General features: G+C 41.2%; 1 protein-coding gene across 2 annotated transcripts in view; it reads right to left on the bottom strand.

Moving 5' to 3' along the window:
* smc4 (structural maintenance of chromosomes 4) overlaps window positions 1–22,361 on the bottom strand; it is a 76,684-nt gene that overhangs the window by 21,245 nt on the left and 33,078 nt on the right. For both annotated transcript variants that reach the window (XM_038815165.1, XM_038815164.1), the window contains exons 9-16: window positions 18,153–18,303; window positions 14,037–14,201; window positions 13,252–13,485; window positions 12,243–12,428; window positions 11,971–12,132; window positions 11,638–11,863; window positions 4,033–4,112; window positions 2,090–2,242 (exon numbers count right to left, since the gene is read on the bottom strand). In XM_038815165.1, coding sequence (XP_038671093.1) covers window positions 2,090–2,242; window positions 4,033–4,112; window positions 11,638–11,863; window positions 11,971–12,132; window positions 12,243–12,428; window positions 13,252–13,485; window positions 14,037–14,201; window positions 18,153–18,303 — 1,357 coding nt within the window. The remainder of the gene's footprint in view (window positions 1–2,089; window positions 2,243–4,032; window positions 4,113–11,637; window positions 11,864–11,970; window positions 12,133–12,242; window positions 12,429–13,251; window positions 13,486–14,036; window positions 14,202–18,152; window positions 18,304–22,361) is intronic.

Here is a 22,361-nt window from a genome sequence, read left to right as displayed (position 1 = left end):
CCGGCGTTGGACTGGGGCGAGCACAGTAAGAAGTCTTACAACACCAGGTTACAGTCCAACATGTTTGTTTCAAACACTAGCTTTCGGAGCACTGCTCCTTCCTCTGAGAGGCATGGATAGAGTGGATAGATTTTCCCCCAGGGCGGAAATGGCTGTCACGAGGGGACATAATTTTAAGGTGATTGGAGGAAGGGAGATGTCAGAGGTAGGTTCTTTACACAGAGTGGGGGTGCGTGGAATGCACTGCCTGCGGAGGTGGTGGAATCAGTGTCATTAGGAACATTTAATTGAGTTTTGGGACAGGCACATAGGCAACAGTAAATTGAAGGGGTGCAGGTTAGGTCGATCTTAGATTAGGATAAATGGTCAGCACAACATCGTGGGCCGAAGGACCTGTACTGTGCTGTTCTATAAGATAGTGCGGTGGGCTTTTGGGGTGAAGGTACCCTTGGAGCAGTACTATCCTGTTTGGTGAAGCCGAAAAGCTGTCATGCTTGTAAGCTGATGCTCGAGTGCATACTTGAATTGAGGATACTAGAATCTCAGGAGACAAAGACCAAAACCCTGTGTAGTAGGCAGTCATTGAGGCCTTTGGAATGGGAGACACATTTGGCATCCCTCATGAGAAGCAGAGGCCAAGATAATATTGGGGGGAGCGGATGTGGACGACGGTATGCCCACCCCCCAATGAAACAACGTTGGCATGGAGGCAGATTAAGGAGAGTTGAGTGGGACTTCCACCCCCTGGGAGCACGACAAAGGTGTCAGCCAGGATCATAATGTGCCTCAGTTGAGATCCGATAGAAGGGACCCTCTTGTTGTCGCAGTAGAGTTGGTTTCAGACAGCAGTTGGTTTCAGTCCCAATAGTTGGTTTCAGACAGCTTATATTTAATGTCCTTATTTTTTTTATAAATTTAGAGTACCTAATTATCTTTATCCAATTACAAGGAAACTTAGCGTGGCCAATCCACTTAACTTGCACATCTTTGGATTGTGGGGGTGGGACCCATGCAGACACGGGGAGAATGTGCAAACTCTACACAGACAGTGACCTGGGGCCAGGATCGAACCAGTGTCCTCAGCGCCATGGGCAGCAGTGCTAACCGCTACACCACCATGCTGCCCTTAATGTCCTTATTAACCAACAGCGTTATCATGAAATATTTCTTCCCCATGTTCAATCTATAATAAAGTTGTTAATATGCTCTACATAGTAAGAGTTTAAGTTCCTTAGAGATAATACCATTTCTGGTGCATCTCCCATTAAACATTTCCCACACAACTGGAAGCCATTCCAACTAACCAGGCATATGGCATAGCAAGTGGTTCCACATCTGCAACTGTTGTGGGTGTCAAAACAAAATAAGTGCAATTGAAGAAGGCAGTAGCTAGCAAGCTGACAAGCGAGCAGCTAAGTTAGCACAGAAGTGCTATGGTACAAAGGGAGCTTTGAAAGGAAAGAGTTCCATAGACTTTTAAAATATGCTCCTCCCAGGTACCTTTCACGAATTACATCTGTCATACATCAAAGCACAACCAAAATTGAATGTGCATAGGCATGAGTTCTTGACTGACTTGAATTTAAAAAAAATTACACATCAAATACCTTTGTAACATTTTTGTAGACATTTGTAGAAGTTCTAGACATTGGATAAATGAAAGTTGGCACTGAATCTGCACCTCAACAGTATTGTACAACAAAAGTGCAAGTTCAATCAAAATTTTGGAATCTGGTTTTCTACAGTTAAACAGAAATCCCATCATAAATTTACTCTGCCAAAAAACCTCTTATAAAACTAAAATTGACAATGATGCATCAAAACTCAATGAGAAGAGCAGACATTCAAATTGAGTCATTCCATACCAACATTTTTGAGACCAACATTTAATATTTCATTGGCTAGGTGGTTATATAGCATAGACAATGTACATGGTATGTATAGGGGCAACATGGAATCAGATCCCACGCTAAAATAATGACATTCAATTATTATATTGTAATTGATCCACTGGCACCTAAAAAGGAACCATATTTTAACAATATACAACAATTTCAGCGTCATACAACAACATTTCAGGGTTTCATACCTGAATACTTGCTGTGTATTTTTCCAGCATATTTTTCATCTCCCGGAAGCTCTGCTGCTCCTTTACCACTTTTTCTTCCAAATGACCTTTCTGTTCTTGACATTTTTGTGCTGCTGCTAAATCCTTCTGCAATTTAGCCTCCATCTTGTCCATCTATTTTTTTGAGCACAAGTTTCAGTTTAAGCAATTTAAGTACATAAAAAACAGCACAATATTTATTTGATGAACAGAAGTTTAACTCGCTTTCCTCCACAAACCTACAATGGTTCTGCTTGCAAAGATAATTGGCTTTGCAAGACTATGGCAGCTCAAGGGAACTGCCATAATCAAGAGCTCTGAAATACAATCTTGGATCTATTAAGAAGATCGCTACTGAGCTTGGTTGATTCGCCTTCCTAGAAATCATTATAATCTAGACTTGGTGGATCACACTAGTCTGTTGTAGAATTCTACTTGATCTGGAACACAGGTGTAGTGACTGTAGCAGTATGCAAAGGATTGTTCTGCACCAAAATGAGAGTGTAGATCCACAAACTACAAGGACATTAAAAAAAATGTATTCCTTGCCAAGTAGGGTTGTGCAACAAAGTGGTCCTTCAGCCACAATAGGAACTTTAATAATCCACTCTACTTTCCATCTTTATTTGGGTTTTCATTAATGGCAAGTCATTTTGAGCAAGTTGAGAAGTACATAGAAACCAGACAGCTTTTATTTTGTCAAGCATTCACAGGATTTAATTCCTGTATTAATGAGATATGATCAGTGATGTGCTCAGTATTGGAATTCTCATTACCCACATGAATAATTTATTGGTGGACAGGAGTCAACATTTGCTCTTGCCACCAGTTTTTAAACTGTAGAAGGGACATGGGGAAGGTATAGGTAACTTACAGGAGTGGAAAATTAGTTTCATGCAAAAATATAGCTTAAACCATAAATTTTACAATACAATAGAAAACAGATATTCAAGTAGAGAGAGACAGATCTTTCAGGGCAGGATTGCACTTTGAAACATCCAATTCACAATTCTCAGAATTTGAACCATCTATCATATGAAGGCAAAATTATATGAATGGACTAAGTGCCTTTAATTGGTTACTATGAAGAATCCAGAGGTTTGCTAAATGGCTTTTAAACTACAGATAGGTCTTCATAGAGCAACCAAAGCACGACAATCTCCAGGCGAACTTGCAGCAATGTTGCTACCGATGAGGGAAAATAGGGTGTCTAACCGCAGACGAATTCACGCATTATCATACAGTAGGTGGAAAAATTACTTGCATAAAGCTAGATTTTTAAAACAAAAAGTATGAAGCTAAGTTTTGCATACTTGTGTGAATGTTTCCATTTAAGTTTTGTTACACTGAACTTCAAAACTAAAAAAAAACAGAAAGGGACTGTAACAGAGAAAATGGGTTAGTGGATTTGGTAAGCACCACAAGTGCTGAGTAATGGGCTACATAGCTGTTAGTTATCACCAGGAACAATTGAGCTCTTTTCCTCTGCTGACCTCCAATCTGGAATATTGGACAATTGTGGGGTGCTTACCAAATCCACTAACCCATTTTCTCTGTTACAGCCCCTTTCTGTTTTTTTTTTAGTTTTGAAGTTCAGTGAAACAAAACTTAAATAGAAAAATTCACAAGTATGCAAAACTTAGCTTCATACTTTTTGTTTTAAAAATCTAGCTTTATGCAAGTAATTTTTCCATCTACGGTATGATAATGCGTGAATACGTCTGCGGTTAGACACCCTATTTTCCCTCACCGGTAGCAACATTGCTGCAAGTTCGCCTGGAAATTGCTGTGCTTTGATTGCTCTATGAAGGCCTATCTGTAGTTTAAAAGCCATTTAACAAACCTTTGGATTCTTCATAGTAACCAATTAAAGGCACTTAGTCCATTCATATAATTTTGCCTTCATTTTTTGGGCACCGACTTACCTCTTCTGGAGTAGTTTCAACAACTAAGGAAGATCCCATTCTACCCTTCATAACTCTTCCTCCGCCACCAGTCATGGTACCTAAAGCAATATGTAGTTATAAGCAAACAGATCTGCGGTGAAATTAAATATAATAATCTTCAAGTTAACAAGCTCTCTTTGTTTTCACCATTCAGGCAATAGCTTTTTGTTAGTGCAATTATAGCTAAGCTAGTTCCCCCCCCCCCCGTTTAAAACAATATATTTTTATTGACATTTTCCAATTTTAAGAGTTTGACAATTTGACATATAAAGCACTTAATATTTACAGAGTACGATGTTTCCTGTGTACAATTTTACACATACTCCTTTTAGCGACCTCCTCCTTTTCCTGCACTCTCTCCCCCCAACCCCCTCCCCCCACTGTTGATAGTCAGGCTCCCTCCTGGCCCCATCATTCACTCTGGGTGTCGTACAGTTATACATTTTTCCTTCATTATGTGATTCCTGCTCTTATCCTTATGGGTTCGCTGAGGGCTCCTTGCCGCCTCCCCTCACTCTTTTTATGTCTCTCCAACACTCCCCTGGGTTCCTTCCTTCTACACCACCTTGTTCCTCTCTGCTCTGTGTGCTCTAGTCTGTTGTCATCAGTCCCCCCCCTTTCTCCCAAATCACTAGTGACTTCGAACAGGTCTCGGAACAGGCTGATGAATAGTCCCCACGCTTAGTGGAAGCCCTCATTCGATCCTCGGGTGGTGTACTTGATCTTCTCCAGGTGGAGAAATTCCGACAGGTCTGTGAGCCAGTCTGCAGCTGCGGACGGTGCTGCCTGATCGCCAGCCGAGCAGAATTCTCTGGTGTGCGATTAAGGAAGCAAAAGCCAGGTCATCGGCCCTCTTCCCCATATGTAGTTCTAGCTGGTCCGAAACCCCGAAGACTGGGCACTGCTCCATCCTCACGACTACAACCTTGGACATCGCCTTGTAGAAGGCTGTCCAGAACCCAACATGTCTGGGGAAGGCCCAGAACACGCGAGAGTGGTTGTCCGGGCCTCCCTGGCACCGTTTACATTCGTCCTCTACTTCCGGGAAGAACCTGTTCATTCAGGTTCTGGTTAGGCTCTGTTCACCACTTTAAACTGCATGAGGTTTAGCCATGCGCTGGAGGAGGTGGAGTTAGCCCTACTTAGCGCTTTGCTCCAGAGTCCCCACCCTATTTCCATCCCGGGTTCGTCTTTCCATTTCTGTCTTGCCCCGTCTAATGGTGTCCTCCATGGCCCCCATCTGGGGTAACCACAAATTCCTGCCAGCCATGCTAGACACCACCTTTACGAAGTGGAGACAGGGCAGGGGGAATATTAGTGGGCAGGGACTTTTACATGGGAGAACAGACTCGCACCCTAGACAAACTAACGGAGGAATTCGAGCTACCGAAAGGACAGGAGCCCCGGTACCTAGAAATCAAACACTTTCTCCACAAGGAGACGACAAGCTACCCATGGGCCCCGAGAGACACTTTACTGGAGGAACTACTGGGCATGGTCGGTAAGGAGAAGGGGAAATGTGGGACATTTACAGATGACTTCAAGACAGAAATGGGAAGACAAACCCGGAACCACCTCCTCATGGGCAAGATGTGTATTTTGCTGGGGGAATGGGAGCGCTGCCGTGGTGAGGGCATGGAGCGTCATTCCTTTGCAGGAGGACTCCTCCAGCCTCACCCATTCCATATTCGGTTCTTGTATCCATCCCCTTATCCTCTTGGCTGTGGCAGCCCAATGGTAGTATTGCAGGTCCGGAAGGGTCAGGCTCCTTTGCAGTGTAGCCTTGGGGATCCTTGGGTTTCCCCCACCATACAAACGGCATGATAATTTTGCCTATTCCTTGGAAAAAGGCCTTGGGGATGAAGATCGGTATGGATCTGAACAGGAAGAAGAAACTTGGCAGCACTTTCATCTTGATTGTCTGCACCCCCACCAGGGAAAACAAGAGTGCATCCCATCTCTGTCGGTCCTTTTTAACTTCCTCCGCAGACTGGTATAGCAAGCTAGTTTAATAAATTTGCTACCGTCAATTGTGGTTGTAAGGAAATCTACAGCACCTGACAGAGGTAAGCCATGGAGATGAATACACATATTCATCTCCATTCTCACTTACTTTGACACACATTTTGCATCAGGTAGCCTGGAGGATGACTTTAGAGTGTATTCAGGAGAGTTTATTGGAACAATTTAGATACTGAAACCAATCAGGGAGTTCTATTTTAGAACTGTGGAACGAGAAAAGACTAATTAAGGATCTTGCAAGCAAAAGACCCTCTAGGCAAGAGTGGTCATAACATGATAGAATTTCATACTTTGTTTGAGAGAGAGACATTTGGGTCTGAAACTACTATCTTAAACTTAAGACCATCACAAGGGTATGAAGACAGAGTTGGCGAAGTGGACTGGGAAAATAGGTTAAAAACAGCAGGGAAGCAGTTACAGATATTCAAGGAGATATTTCATAATTTTCAACAAAGATATATCCCATTGAGAAAGAAAGCCTCTACAAGGAGGATGTGTCATCTGTGGCAACTAAGTACTTTAAGGAAGGCATCAAATTGAAAGATAAGGCATACAATGTTGTTGGCAATTAATGGAAGGCCGGAAGATTGAAAAATTTTAGAAACCAACAAAAGGTGATAAAAAATAAAAGGGGGAAAAGTTGGATTTTAAGAGAAAACAATATAGAAACAGTAAAAACTTTGTCAAGCATATTGAAAGCAAAAGAACAGCTAAAGTTGACATTAGTTCCTTCAGAGTATGAGACTGGGGAATATTTAATAGGAAACAAGGAAATAGCAAGACTTTGAACAAATATTTTGTTTCTGTCTTCACAGTAGGAGACACAAAAACACCCCAAGAATAGTAGAAAATTAAAAAGGAGGAATTGAAAAACAAATCACGAGAGAAAAAGCAGTAAAAAAAAACCTAATGGAACTAGGCTGACAAGTCCCCAGGTTCTGATACAGTCATAAGAAAGTTTACAGAGATAGTAGGTGTGTTGGTTGTAATCTTCCAAAATTCCCAACATCTGTCATTTGTAAATGCTGGAATAGATCATTAGGAGATAAAAGCAGAACATTTTGGAAATAATATAATCAGATAGATTCACAAGGAGAGTTTAACACATTTATTAGAGCTTTTTGAAGATGCAACAAGCAGGGTGGATAAAGGGGAACCAGTAGATGTACTGTATTTCAGTTTCCAAAAAGATATTTGATAAGGTGCCACATAAAAGATTACTACACAAGAGCTCATGGGCATTGGGGGTAACATATTAGCATGGATAAAAGATTAGATAACAGGAAACTGAGATGGGATAAATGGATCATTTTCAGGATGGCAAACTGTAACTAATGAGGTGCTACAGGGATCAGTGCTGGTGCTTCAACTATTTGACTTGGATGAAGGAATGGTGGGTATTGTATCCAGATTTGCTGACAATAATGAGATAGGTAGAGAAGCAAGTTGTGAAGACAATAGAGTCTGTGAAGGAATAAAGATAGGTTGAGTGAGCACAAACTTGGCAGATGGAGTTAATGTGAGTTTGTCTACATTGGCAGGAAAATAGAAAAGCAGAACATTTAAATGAAAAGAGATTGCAGAATGCTGCAGTATAGAGGAATCTATGTGCCCTTGCACCAGAGTCAAGTTAGCATACAGAACCAACAAGTAATGAGGAAGGCAAATGGAATGTTAGCCTTTATTGCAAGAGAGATGAAGTACAAAAGTATGGAAGTCTAATTACAATTGTACAGGGGATTGATAAGACTGCACCTCGAGTACTATGTGTAGTTTTGGTCTTCTTACTTGAGGGATATACTTGCATTGGATTCAATTCAAAGAAGATTCAGCAGGTTGATTCCAGAAATGAAAGGCTGCCTTATGAGGAATGGTTGAGCAGGTTGGACCTATATTCATTGGGGTTTAGAGGAGGGGTGATCTTACTGAGTGGGTTTGACAGGTTGAGAGACTGTTTCCCTGCATGGAAGTATCTAACAACTAATAGAATATGGGTCCTCCCATTTAAGAGATGAGGAGGAATTTCTTCCCTTGGGAGGTCGTTAGTCTTTGGAATTCTCTACCTCTGAGTGCAACAGAGGCTGGGTCATTAAATATTTTCAATTATGGACAGCTTTTTGATCTACATGGGTATCAAGAGCTATGGGCAACAGGCAGGAAAATTGAGTTGGCCACAATCAGATCATCCATGATTTTATTGAATGACAATACGGACTCAAGATGACAAATGGCCTATTTCTGCTATTTCTGAGGATCTAATTTGGTGGCAAGAAGTGCTTTTCACGTGTGGATGGATGAACTTGCATGGTTGAATATTTATATATATATATATATATATATATATATATATATATATTATATATATATATATATTTAAAAAAGCAACATATCCCATGCACAACTTTTTATTGCACCACTGAGCAATTAGAACTACCCCGGACAAGCAACAAATAATTAAAATGACCTGGAAGAATTAGTAAATCGGAATAAATAAATGAGCGATTTGAAGGAGATAAAATGAAATGCCTCAAAATATTTTCCCAAATGGCCTTGTTCGTTATCTTTCTTTGCTGTAACTTTAATAAACATTTTCTAACAATAAATTAATATCTAATTCATAACTAATTAAGCCTATCCAGAGAATTGCCTTTTGAATTTGAAATCTTCATGTTATTATCAGGTTTGTCTGTCTCAGAAGCTTGGGAATTCATTTTAGTTGTTTGCAAGATACTAGCATTTCTGATCCAACTTCGAATGGGTTAATACACGCGCAACCACGGACCTCATAGGCAGCATTCTACTGCCTTTTTAAACCAATAGGCAAAATAAAAAACAGCATTTATATCTTCAGCTGAAGTAAGACGTGAATAAACATTGTAGTCCTATGCCAAACAGTGACAGACATTTCTACATGGTTAAAACACTCAAATGGCCAACACTCAAGTGGTTCCAACATTGTCATGAATACCCATGCAGTCAGTCACACCTCATATACAAAATTTAGATCTTGAAGATGGGCTAACTATATTCAATGTCTTCCAAATAAGAAATCAGCTCTCAGTGATGTTATCTGCTTCCTTAATTATGCCACAAACAAGTTGCAAAGAACCTACCATACTAGAGACTGGAAATGCCGATCTGGTGCCTTCCCAGTTTATAACCAAAAACCCAGGAGTGACTATTTAGCCGAGTGCCTCAAATAACTATTTCAGTTTATGTGGCACTCAGAAAAGATCCCAAGAGTTCAAAGATGCTTTCACTGTCCACCTCTCAAGGGACATAGGTCTGTGACGATCACCAGGGAATCTCTTTGCCTTTATATGTGGAAAGATCCTTACAGAGTGATGCTTAAGCTGCATCATTTAACACATTACTGAAATAAATCATAAGCATAATTGACAAAACCTATGCAGAAAATGTGGAGCCGTATTATAGTTAGTTCTTTGTTAATGCCTTTCTCAGGTCAAGAACCAGTAGAAAAGATTTCTGCAAAACATTACCTCTAAATACGAGTGTCAAGACCAATTAATTGAAACGGTCAAGTAATTCCATGATGTATGGGACACTTCCATCTTTTTCCCCATTTCAAATGGGGGTCAAGCAAGAATGCATCCATTTCTCAGGCATTCAAGTTATCACCAAAAACAGGCATTTTAAATATGTAAATGCTAATGATTGGCCCAATGCCTGCTTTGGTACCTCTCAAAGAAACTGGAATGCCCGGAGTGAAGCAGGCCACCTTCGTAAGGACAATTATTTTATTTTTTTAACTATTGATTTGCAAACTGGAGAAGCAGAAGCGCTTCTTGGCTTCACAACATTCCCGAGATCTGTTGCTGACCTACGACTTGTACTGATCTTGATAAAAACAGGTGATTACGGATGGAAGCCTGACATGCACCAAATGTTCCCCCAAATAATGTCAATGTGCCACTGCTCAGTGCAGTGTCTATTTTAAAATGGGGCAAGAGAATCTCCACTCTCTTTTTCTGTGCAAGTCCTTTAGCAACATTCCTCGTCTCTGGAGCTAGGCTACTTGCCCTGTTTAGCTGAGCATTTGTATACAGTAGCTTTTTCCTGGGCTAAGAACATATGTGCATCTTTTGAGGATACGGGAGACCCGTGTTCATCCTTTCCAAATTAATCCAGCCCAGATATGCTATTGTCTGCATTGCCAATACATTGTACATAAATTTAAATATTATTCAAAATCCAGCTCTGTGGAAGATTTATCTTATAGCAAAATTAAAGTGTTATATGCCAAGGTGCAGCTAGGTTAAAGCTATGCTTTCTTGAACAGGTCATGAACTCTGAACTACGTAAACTAAACAGTCTGGGGTTAATTACTTATGTCAACTAGGAACTATGCAAATTATCTGAGTTTGTAAATTTCTCACCAATAGCAATTGTCTTATTGTCGTTACAAGTACTTTTATCACTTGAAATGCAGCAGATAGCTAACCAGATGTTCTTGGATAACATTGAAATAAAAAAAAATCATTACCATTATACTGAAGACTATTTAGACTTTTGAATAGATATTTCAGATAACGTATCATGGACAATCTCCAATCCGTGCTTAAATTAATAGACCATACAAAAAGACAATTGAAATGGTTAAGTTTCAAGGTGTGGATCAGAAATGTAGACCTAATTCATTAGTTTGTACAACCTTTGATTGAATTGCAGGAAGCAAAGTACTGTACACACCCCTGTCAGCGTCAACGGGGCCGAGGTGGAGATGGTTAGCAGTTTCAAATTCCTTGGGGTGCACATCACCAAATATCTGTCCTGGTCCACTCACGTCGACGCTATCACCAAGAAAGCATAACAGCGCCTATACTTCCTTAGGAAACTAAGGAAATTCGGCATGTCCACATTAACCCGTACCAACTTTTACAAATGCACTATAGAAAACATCCTATCGGGCTGCATCACAACCTGGTATGGCAACTGCTCGGCCCAGTACCGCAAGGAACTTCAGAGAGTCGTGAATACTGCCCAGTCCATCACACGAACCTCCCTCCCATCCATTGACTCCATCTACACCTCCCGCTGCCGGGGGAAAGCGGGCAGCATAATCAAGGATCCCTCCCACCCGGCTTAATCACTTTTCCAACTTCTTCCATCGGGCAGGAGATACAGAAGTCTGAGGACACGCACGAACAGACTCAAAAACAGCTTATTCCCCACTGTCACCAGACTCCTAAATGGCCCTCTTATTGACTGATCTCATTAACACTACACCCTGTATGCTTCAACCGATGCCAATGCTTATGTATTTACATTGTATATCTTGTGTTGCCCTATTATGTATTCTCATGTATTTTCTTGAATTTTGTTTAATTCACTTTTCTTCCATGTACTGAATGATCTGTTGAGCTGCTTGCAGAAAAATACTTTTCACTGTACCTCGGTACACGTGACAATAAACAAATCCAATCCAATCCAAGTTTCAAAGTGTGGATCAGAAATGTAGACCTAATTCATTAGTTTGTACGACCTTTGATTGAATTACAGAATAAATTAGACTACATTTTGCAACTCCAATATTTTCCATACCTGACTGCTCTATTATCTGCCCTTGCATTGTTACCACTCTCCAGCGCTTGTCCTTCTGGAATGCCACACGAGTTGCCTGTTCTAGATCCTTAGCAACGAGTGTGTCACGAAGTGCAAAGTAAAATGCTGGACGTATGGCCTCATTCTTTATCTTGACCACATCAAATAGGCGGGGAACCTTTTCTGGAGTTTGGATCTTGCCAATGCCTTTCTCCCAAACTTTCATCTGAAGATCAATTTATGAAAAAAAATCATGCTGCAACGATTACAAAGTTAAATTATTAAAATAAGCAATATAAATTCAGGATTGTAATTCAGGCTCGACTCAGTTACCTTATCTAAGCAAATAAAAGTGGCTACTCCAATATTTTGTTTCTTCAGGAATTTAACACACTCTTGAGCAGCTTCAATTGTGTCTACAACAATGTTATCCAGGGCACCACAACTGGAGGAGATGGCAACATCATACTTTTCATCAATAGCACCCAAGTCACCCTAAAAGAATACAAGCATTCAACATTACAAAAGAAAAATCACAAACAAGTCAATCTCAAAAGATAAAGTGAAGAAAAAGATTTGATACTTCTGTCAGCACATCTCCTTACCAGTCTTCCATAAATTCCAGGAATTTTACCAGTGTTCTTTTGCTGCATTACTGCCTCCAAAACTCGACCGCGACTACGATTTACTGTTAGGGAGCTCTTTGCTTCTTCAACTTTTTGTCGCAGTTCATAAACACTATTCCGGGTCAGCGCTTCAGATTGGATTATTTTTTCAAGTTCCTTTTCATTCTAGAAAGGATACAAAGTAATTCACACTTACGTGTTCAATTTTTTATTCAGCAAAGTACTATTCTAAAACTTCAGCAGTTAAATAGCCGATAGACCAAATGAAATTCCTCACTGTGCCAAACATTAGTAACTTTTCACTTCAAGCGCTGTGAAGAAAAATTCTAGGATTAAACGAATCAAAAGAAAATTAAATTTATTTCTACCATTCTATTAAACCGGAATTACCGACATATAAAACAAGTGGTCAAATGTAGGAATAAAATTAGTCATAATCTAACATTTTACAAAATACCATTAAAAATTACAAACAAATCCTTTTCACTGAACTTGTTTTGGTTATTACAGATTTTAAGACACGGGAACAGGGATATTTGGATAAACCTCGAGACGGTTAATTAAATAATGCAGGTGGAGTACATTATAATTTAGACTTCACCCAACAAAAAGCATAAGTGCTAAAAATAGTACTCTGATTATCTAGGGCCACAAAATTAAAACAAACCAGTAACTAAGTGTAAACAGGAATAAATTGTCTGCATTGAGTTAAATTGCAATGAGGGGCCACATGTGGTGCAGTTTGGAAATTTGTTCCCCCTGTGGTGTAAATAAAACAAAGTAAATAAATTCCCCCTATACAGTGTCTCCTAATACACAACTGCAAACATTTAAAACTCATATGCTGGGTGTATTCATTAACAAGTTTGTGTACTGATTTGATGCAAACTTCAGTCCATACCAGTAATCAAAACTTCGTACAAAGTTTTTAATATTGGTTTAAAAAAATGACATGCAATCATAATGCACACAAAATCACTTAACTCACCTTTTGCAGTTCTTGTTCACTCTGTGGTATTTTGCTTTCCAGTTCTTTAATTGTTGCTTTTCTTTCTTTAAGTGTACTAATATTAGTAGAGAGGGCTTCTTTAGCCTGGTTGAGTTGGCTCAAAGCAGTTTTGTGGCGACTGAGGTAGATATCTAGTTCTGACTGAGCTACGTCCATCTTTGATCTAGTCTCATTTACAGCTTTACTCAACTCCATGAGCTCCTTCTCTTTCACCTATAAGGAAAAAACATCACAAAGAAAACATTAATATGAATATATGGGTCATGTCAGTTATACCAGTTCACTTTTGAAATTTGTTCCCAGTTTAATTTCCACATAGATTTGAAAGATACCTTTGTTTGGCTGAATATTATTTTGCTTATGCATATTCTGTCTTGTCTTTCAATCGGGCCCGATATGTATTTCCCGTACCGGCTGAGGTTATTCGCGAAGGCATGTCTTCTAAACCTTGCCGCTCGCCTGAGGTGTGGTGATACTCAGGTTTAAGCACCACCAGTCAGCTCTCCCTCTCAGAAGAGGAAAGCAGCCTATTGTCATCTGGGACTACGACTTTACCGTTACTTTATATGTATTTCTATGCCATGGCCAAATATCATTGGCAAAAAAAATCTCTAAAATAACATTATTTATTACTGTTCAAGTGTCATAAGGCGGAAATTGTTAATGATTAGTTAAATTCATTTTACTACCCCTAAACGTAAAATATGACATTTCATTTGCACATTCCTATCCTCTAATGTAAAGTAGCTAAAATTATACCTAACCTCTTTGTCTTCTTGCAATCCCCTGGTCTCTTGTTTGAGACTGTCCATCACTTTTTTTAGCTTCTCTTCCTCCTTCATTTTATTCTGTTCAAGCTGTTCTTTTTTAGCAGTTGCTTCTCTGATGGTCTTCTCACTACCACCAGGTACATTCTTCAGTTCCTCTAGCTAAAAACAAAACAGATGGAAACAAAACTTATTTCATAACTATCCAGAACCACAAGCTAGGCATCATAGCACCGATTATTAATCCAAATACTTTACTGTAAAATGATACATAAAGTACAAATAGTTGCATAATTATGTACAGAATTCCAGTATTTACATGGTAAAGTCTGAAATGCATTTGTCAGATATTACAAAAGGGAATTTTGAAGGGATGGAAGATGAATGTTTGAAAGAAAACAGACCTGTGAAAAAATGGATACCTATTCGGAGTTAAAAAAAATTGGGAAAATTTTAGTGGGTGAAATAGCAGCATTAATTTTCTTGCATTTGCTTCACTATTCAAGTCCAGAAGACTGCCCTAAATATATAAAAGCAAATAACTGCGGATGCTAGAATCTGAAACAAAAATAGAAAATACTGGACAATCTCAGCAGGTCGGACAGCATCTATGGAGAGAAAAGGGAGTTAACGTCGAGTCTGGATGACTCTTTGTCAAAGCAGACTATTTGCCCGATACTCAAAACGAGCTTTCCACTGAGAAATTGATTGCACAACACAGAAACAAGCTATTTAGTCCACAGTCCATGCTGGCGCTTATGCTCAATTGAAGCCTCTCATCCTTCCTTATCTAACACTGACAGCATAACCCTCTATTTCCTCCTCCCTGATGTGCTTATCTATCCAACGTGCTTATCTATCCAACGTGCGTCAAACATTCTCTGTAGTTGTGTCTACATTTTCACCACCTATGTGTGAAGAAGTTTCTTCTGAATTCCCCATTTAATTTTTTGGTGTCTATATCATGTCATTGGACTGTTTCCCAACACTCCACTCTGTGAAGAACCATAGAAATGCACGTCCTCCCCCTGTGTGCGTGGGTTTCCTCCGGGTGCTCCGGTTTCCTCCCACAGTCCAAAGATGTGCGGGTTAGGTGGATTGGCCATGCTAAATTGCCCGTAGTGTCCTAATAAAAAAGTAAGGTTAAGGGGGGGGGTTGTTGGGTTACGGGTATAGGGTGGATACGTGGGTTTGAGTAGGGTGATCATGGCTCGGCACAACATTGAGGGCCGAAGGGCCTGTTCTGTGCTGTACTGTTCTATGTCTATGTCTAAATAATACAGCATAGAAGGGGGCTATTTGGCCCATCTTGTCCATGCCAAACCAAAGACACCAAGGTGCCCTTTCTAATCCCATCTTCCTGCACACAGCCCATAGCCCTGCAGCTTTGGTGTAGATGCCAAGGTGTAGATCCAGGTACTTTTCAAATGAGTTTAGGGTCTCTGCCACCGCAACAAATTCCAGACACCCTCTGTGTAAATAAAAATTTCCTCATGTTTCCTCCAATTCTTCTGTCACTTAGCTTGAATCTATGACCCTTAAAAAAAAACTCTTTGCCAAGGGAAACAGGTTCCCTCCTATCTCCATTTATTGTGTATTCCCTTTTACTGTTTGACCTCCCTAAACGCATTACCTCACACTTATCAGAGTTGAACTCCATCTGCCACTTTCCTGTCAACTCCAACAACCCATCTCCATCATTTTGGGGCTTACAGCTGTCCTCTACACGGTCAATTCTTGTGTTGTCTGCAAATTTCCCAATTGTGCCCTCCACTTTCAAATCCATATCGTTAATATATAAAACAGCAGGGGTTCCAACACCGAGCCTTGCGGATCACCACTTGGAATAGCTTTCCATTTGCAAGGGCACCCGTCAACCATGACCCTTTGTTTCCTGTTCCTATGCCAATTCTGGATCTGATTTGCCACATTACCATGTATTTCACGGACTTTTTAACCAGTCTGCCATGTGGGACTTTGTCAAATGCCTTACTAAAGTCCACGTAGACAGCATCCACAACACTGCCCTCATATAGCCTTCTGGTTACTTTCTCAAACAGTTCAATCAAATTTGTAGGGCATGACCTTCCCATAACAAAGTCATGCTGACTATCCCCAAACTTTTCTCAGTGTCAGTTTATCTGATCTCTTGGGATTGATTCTAACAATTTGCTCACCAGCGAACTGGCCTATAATTGTTTGGCTTCTCCGTTGAATCCTTTTTAAACAACAGAACCACATTTGCATTCCTCCAGTCCACTGGTACCTCCGCTATGTATAGTGAAAATTTGAAAATAATCCTCAGAGTATCCGCTATTTTCCCCTTGACCTCCTTTGACTTCCTAGGAAACAGTCCACTTTCAATGATTCCAACCCCCTCTCTCGTTATGATTATTGTATCCAATATGTCACACTTCTCCTCTTGGATTACTATATCTGCATCAACCCATTCCTTTGTGAATATGGAGACAAAAATAATGTTTAAAACTCTTCCCACTTCCCTCTGCATCTTCACACAAGTTCACTTCTTCATCTCTGATAGATCCCACTTTTTTCTCAACTATCCTCTGTATCCTCACACAAATTTCCTTCTTCATCTCTGATAGATCCCGGGCGGCACGGTGGCCTAGTTGTTAGCACAACTGCCTCACGGCGCTGAGGTCCCAGGTTCAAATCCCGGCCCTGGGTCACTGTCCGTGTGGAGTTTGCACATTCTCCCCGTGTCTGCGTGGGTTTCGCCCCCACAATCTAAAAATGTGCAGAGTAGGTGGATTGGCCTCGCTAAATTGCCCCTTAATTGGAAAAAATAATTGAGTAATCTAAATTTAAAAAAAAAACAAACAAAAAAAAAAGTCTCTGATAGATCCCACTTTTTTCCCCTCAACTATTCTTTTGCTCTTTGTACAACGGTAAAACATCTTTGGACTTTCCTCAATCTTGTTTGCTACTAATTTTTCATGCCCTCCCTTTGATTTTCTTATTTCTTTTTTTACTTGATCCCTGTACTTTCTATACTCCGAGGCTATCTGCAGTCTTGAAACCAAAAGAGAAAATGCTGGAAATTCTCAGCAGGTCTGGCAGCATCTGTAAGGAGAGGAAAAAGCTAACGTTTCAAGTCCAGATGACCCTTTGTCAAAGCTCAGATGGTTTCAGATTCCAGCACCCACAGTAATTTGCTTTTTTTCCCTGCAATCTTGAGTTGGGTATGTGTCTACCCTATCAAAATAATTCATAATTATTAAGACTTCTGTTTTCAAGAGGAAAAGAGAGCCAAACAGTTCATCCTTTTCTTATTAGGTATAACCTCAGTTCTGGTGCCATCCTTGTAATCCCTTTTGCACCACCTCCAATGCCTTTATATCCATTTCATACCAGAACTGTGCACTGTAGTCCCAAACTGAGCACAACGTTTCAATTCTACTTTTCTAAAAATAATTCCTAGTGTCCGATTTGCTTTTGTTATGATTGGTGTCGTAACTTTGAGTGATTTGTATTCCCAGGTTCCTTTGAGCTCAACCCATTAAGATTCTCATTTTTCAAACAGATGACATCCTAAACTGTCTTCCAAAAATAATACCTCCTGTTTATCGATGTTTCAACTTGGTACTGGATGAGTAGATGTGACATACAACAAAATGGTATTTTACAACAGGATTATGACTTTCCCATGGGAAATTCACTCGTGCACATCCAGGTTTTCCAGATGGCTTTAGAAGCTCTTTAGAAGCAGGTCAATGGTACATGGAAAAAGGGGGAGCATTAACATCTAATTTAAATGGTTCCACTAGGAACCACAAGGAAATTACACTTGCGACAACCACAAATTGATTATTAGATTAGTACTTAAAACAGCCTGAGAAAGTAATGGTAAAATCACAAACAGAAGTAGAATTACTCATGTAAATGCCAATCTTCTGGTGCAAGTCTGACATTTTCCATAGGGAAAGGATTAGATAGATATGCAAAGTGAGCTCCATTATTTCACTCTAATTACTAAGCTGACGAAATCAGTTATCTGTCACATGGAAATGAGTGCTTTGCTTGTAACTGTTATTAAACAACCTGTGCACCTCTGCCGTAATTATTTATATGTTCAAATGAAAAAAGCTTTACCTTCTCCATATCCTTTTGTAGTTGCTTCTGTAGTTTCTTTTCTTTACTCTTTGAATGTTTAAGCTTTTCTCGGACTTTGACATCTTGCAAGTCAAACTGTGCAAACGTTTCCTTCTTCTCTTCAATGAACTTTGTAATTTTCCCTAGTTTTCTATAAAATACTATCATTATAGACATGTATACAACCATTGTTATTAATATCTAATAAATAGATATAGGCTATATTCTTCAGATATCATCCAAACAACAATCAGAATAGCAACAGTTTTTCCATCACTCCTTTCTTTCACTTCTCACTCCAATTCGGGAGTAGGTTCACAATTGTCAGATACCCAATCCTGAATTTTCAGTCTGCAAGTTAAAATGTTATTCTAATACAAGGGCATCACAGCTAAACTAAATTTCCAGGTCATCGGAAAGCTATTTATAGAAGGACCCCTTCTACATTTTTTAAGTTGAGACTTTGAGGAACCAGGAACTAATGTAGGTCAGCAAACACAAGGATGTTAAGAGAGTGGGGCAATGCAGAATAGGACTGCAGAATTTTGGTTGAGCTGAAGTTTATGGATGGGGCAGGATAAATTGTTGGCAAGTGGTGAAGTCGATGAAGTGCGACAGAAGCATGGATGAAAGTTCCAGCAGTAGAAAAGTTAAGGCAGACAGGACTATGGAGATTGCTATGGGCCTCAAGTGGTTTTATTTACTGGAGGAAATGATATCCGTCCAGGTCTGTATGTCAGTCAAACAGTCTGACAAAATAGAACATAGAGAAATACAGCACAGAACAGGCCCTTCTGCCCACGATGTTGTGCTGAACTTTTATCCTAGGTTAATCATAGATCATAGAATTTTGGACACTAAGGGCAATTTATCATGGCCAATCCACCCAACCTGCACATCTTTGGACTGTGGGAGGAAACCGGAGTACCCGGAGGAAACCCACGCACACACGGGGAGGATGTGCAGACTCCACACAGACAGTGACCCAAGCCGGAATCGAACCTGGGACCCTGAAGCCGTGAAGCAATTGTGCTATCCACAATGCTACCGTGCTGCCCTTAAGAACAAATTAATCTACATTCCATTATTCTACCCTAAACCATGTACCTATCCAATAGCCGCTTGAAGGTCCCTAACGTTTCCGACTCAACTACAGTAGTCCCCCGTTATAACGCGGGTGTTGGGGTCCAAGACAGCCACCCGCGTTACATCCGAGCCGCGGATATCCACGATGTGAAATGTCCAATCAGCCGGCAGTGTCAATTTCAGCGGCCGGCTCACTTTGATCCGGAGAGGGAAGCTGACAGCACCCGGCTGTACAGATTAACATGGTGTTGGTGTGAACAGCATTTGTTATAGCTTCCAGGCGACAAGAAAAATGCTTTTGCTTCTGCTTTTTGGTCAAACTCCCTCCACTTTATTGCAAGTTGCTCCCGTTTTCCAAATTGACGGTGGGAGCCAAGAATTAAAGGTAAGTTGGGAAAAGGTTTTACAAAGTCTACTTTAACGTCCAAAAGAAATTTAAAATACAGTATAGACATAGTTTAAAAGTGCAGTAAAATTAGATGAATAAAAATAGGAACTGCAGGGAAAGAGATTATAAAATATACAAAGTGTTTAAATATTTTATCACCTTATGTTGTACAATACAGACAGCAAGAGTGCTCGCGCCTGTTTGGCCAAGGCAACTTGGGCTTCACGCCCACGCTCCCGGGGTGCAAGGGCTCCACCTTGGCTCCGTTACACCACCCTCCCACCCCAGGCTACATCCACACATATCGGCAGCCTATTCCTCTGCGTTGCTGACGGTGCTAAGGATTCTGGTCTTGAGGAGCTAGATCGCTGCGCGGGACGATCCATGTGCGGGACGATCCAGGGGCTGCGTTTCCCATTCCCTCCTCCTCCCTTGCACTGCCCCACCGCCCGTCCCGGGTCAAGCTGGTGAATTGTTCCGGCAGAGGTGGCGAACTTCAGCGGCTGAGTAAGTTGGGGTCCATAAGTCCCCCCGCCGTATATCGCGAACCGCGGTATAACGGGGGACTACTGTACTTCCACAGGCAGTGCATTCCATGCCCCCACTACTCTCTGGGTAAAGAACCTACCTCTGACATCCCCCCTATATCTTCCACCATTTACCTTAAATTTATGTCCCCTTGTAATGGTTTGTTCCACCCGGGGAAAAAGTCTGACTGTCTATATCTATTCCCCCGATCATCTTATAAACCTCTATCAAGTCGCCCCTCATCCTTCTCCGTTCTAATGAGAGTGGAGTGGAGGGGAGATCGAGCTGAGGATTGTCAACATGCATGTTGAATCTGACCCTGTGCCTTTGGATAATGCTGTCTAAAGTCAACATGTAGAAAAGGAGTGAGGCTCCAAGAGGATACAGTTTGGCAGTAAAAAGAGAAGCCATTGTTGGAGATTGTCGAGCTATGATTGGGTGGAACCAATTAGATTGTTTCTACTGAGCTGAAGAGGGCGAGGCATTGGAGGATGGCTAACTACATCGAAGACCGTAGAAACCACACAGGGATAATACATATTTGTCATAGTCGATACTGTGGGCGGGATTCTGTTTCTGAGAAGCCAACGCAGCGCAGAATATATGGACTTTTACGACAGAAAAACCGGCGCCATACCTGGACCTATTCAGCTACTGTTAGGAGCTAGCACCGTTGCTGCGTGAACACAATCGATTCCAATTAAAAACGGTGCAGGATTCGACGGGCCCGTGATTGACACACGGGAGGCTGTCAAGCTGCAGCTGCACATACACATTACAATCCCCTCATCCCTTGATGGCACTGGTTGCGCTGGACGTGTCCATATAGCTGATGCGTCAGCTAGGGCCAGTGGGCATCAGGGGGGGACACCTATACAACCCGAGCACTAAGTTTAAAGTGGGTTGTTAGCAGTGTGCGCAGCTGCATGGCTGCCTTGCTGGCTGTGGCAATGGTATACTCTGCCTGTCCACCCCCCGCCTCCTGGCCACCAGGCACTACTCCTCCCCACCCCCCAGGCAGAAACCCCTGGCCAGCGGCACAACTGTCAGCAAACTGTGGCGATGTTGGGACACCTTCCGTATGCCCCCCCCACCGCCACCAAGCCAGTTTCACGATTTTTAAAAGCTCGAGTGAACCTCGCCTTTGGGTACTTGGCTCATTGGAGGCGGAGAATCTTGGAGGCCCCGAGAATACCGGGTCAGATCCACGAATGATATGCAAACGGTGTCTACTGTACACGTGTTCCGGAAGGTATTGATGACGCTGGAGCATTGCGATTTGGCAAATCGACGCTTGCCGCAATTTTGGCATTGGAACCGATTTTCCACCCAATTGCCTTTCCCAATTTCGGTGTCAGCTAACAGAGAATTACACCTTGTATCTTTCATTAAGGCCTGACATGAAGGCAAAGGAAAATGGGTAATAATTTGGAGGAAGACAGCATGTTCTAAGGGCTCATGGAACAATAGGGTGATGTGAGATGGGTTATTGCTTTGCAAGGACAGGGGGGTGTCAATGGACTTTAGTGGAGTTGTAACGGTTGAAGGGGGCGAAGAGATAGGGTTAGGGTTTTTGAATGGTAGGTACAGAGCTAAGAGGGAACCATTTAAAAATATTTGCAATTAGAAGATAGGAAGCTATGTTGGTGGTCAGCAGTGAAGTGGTAATGGGTCATGAGAGCACAAAGTTGCTCTAGGATAAAAATTAGAGGACACAAGGAGAAATAGGAGACAGAAAGATTTTGAAGCGGGGAGTTTTAGAAGAAGTGTGGCTGAGTGGTCAAAGGTCTGTAGCAGAAGCAACATCAACAATATATATCACGTCTCGTCAATTTATCCACAGCACACCACTGGGGATTAAACGTACCAATATTCTTCAAATCCTGCTAAGGCACCCAACAGTGACCCTTTGGACTCTGCCAGCTGATCATCACCCCTTTCAATATTCCCTCTCAGAAGGTACATTCACGTTTACACATTGCCCTTGGTACCTGTGACCTTAGTGTAGGGGATTGTACTGTTTTTCTGGTTTTGACAAAATTGGCTCATGGATAGAGACACCCTGTTTCTTACTGAAGCCTCCCTTCCCTGCCCATAGTTACTTTCATCTTCCCCACTCTAATCACTGTAGTTGAGTGTGTGGCCCTTCTTACCAAAGCACACCATTGCTTCCCCTAAGGTAGGGTGATTTGAGTGGCGAGGGATTA

This window comes from Scyliorhinus canicula, chromosome 13 (assembly GCF_902713615.1).
Source record: "Scyliorhinus canicula chromosome 13, sScyCan1.1, whole genome shotgun sequence".
In the NCBI taxonomy this organism is placed as follows: Eukaryota; Metazoa; Chordata; class Chondrichthyes; order Carcharhiniformes; family Scyliorhinidae; genus Scyliorhinus; species Scyliorhinus canicula.
Note: the sequence above shows the minus strand (reverse complement) of the source record. Positions and strands in the feature narration are given on the sequence as shown.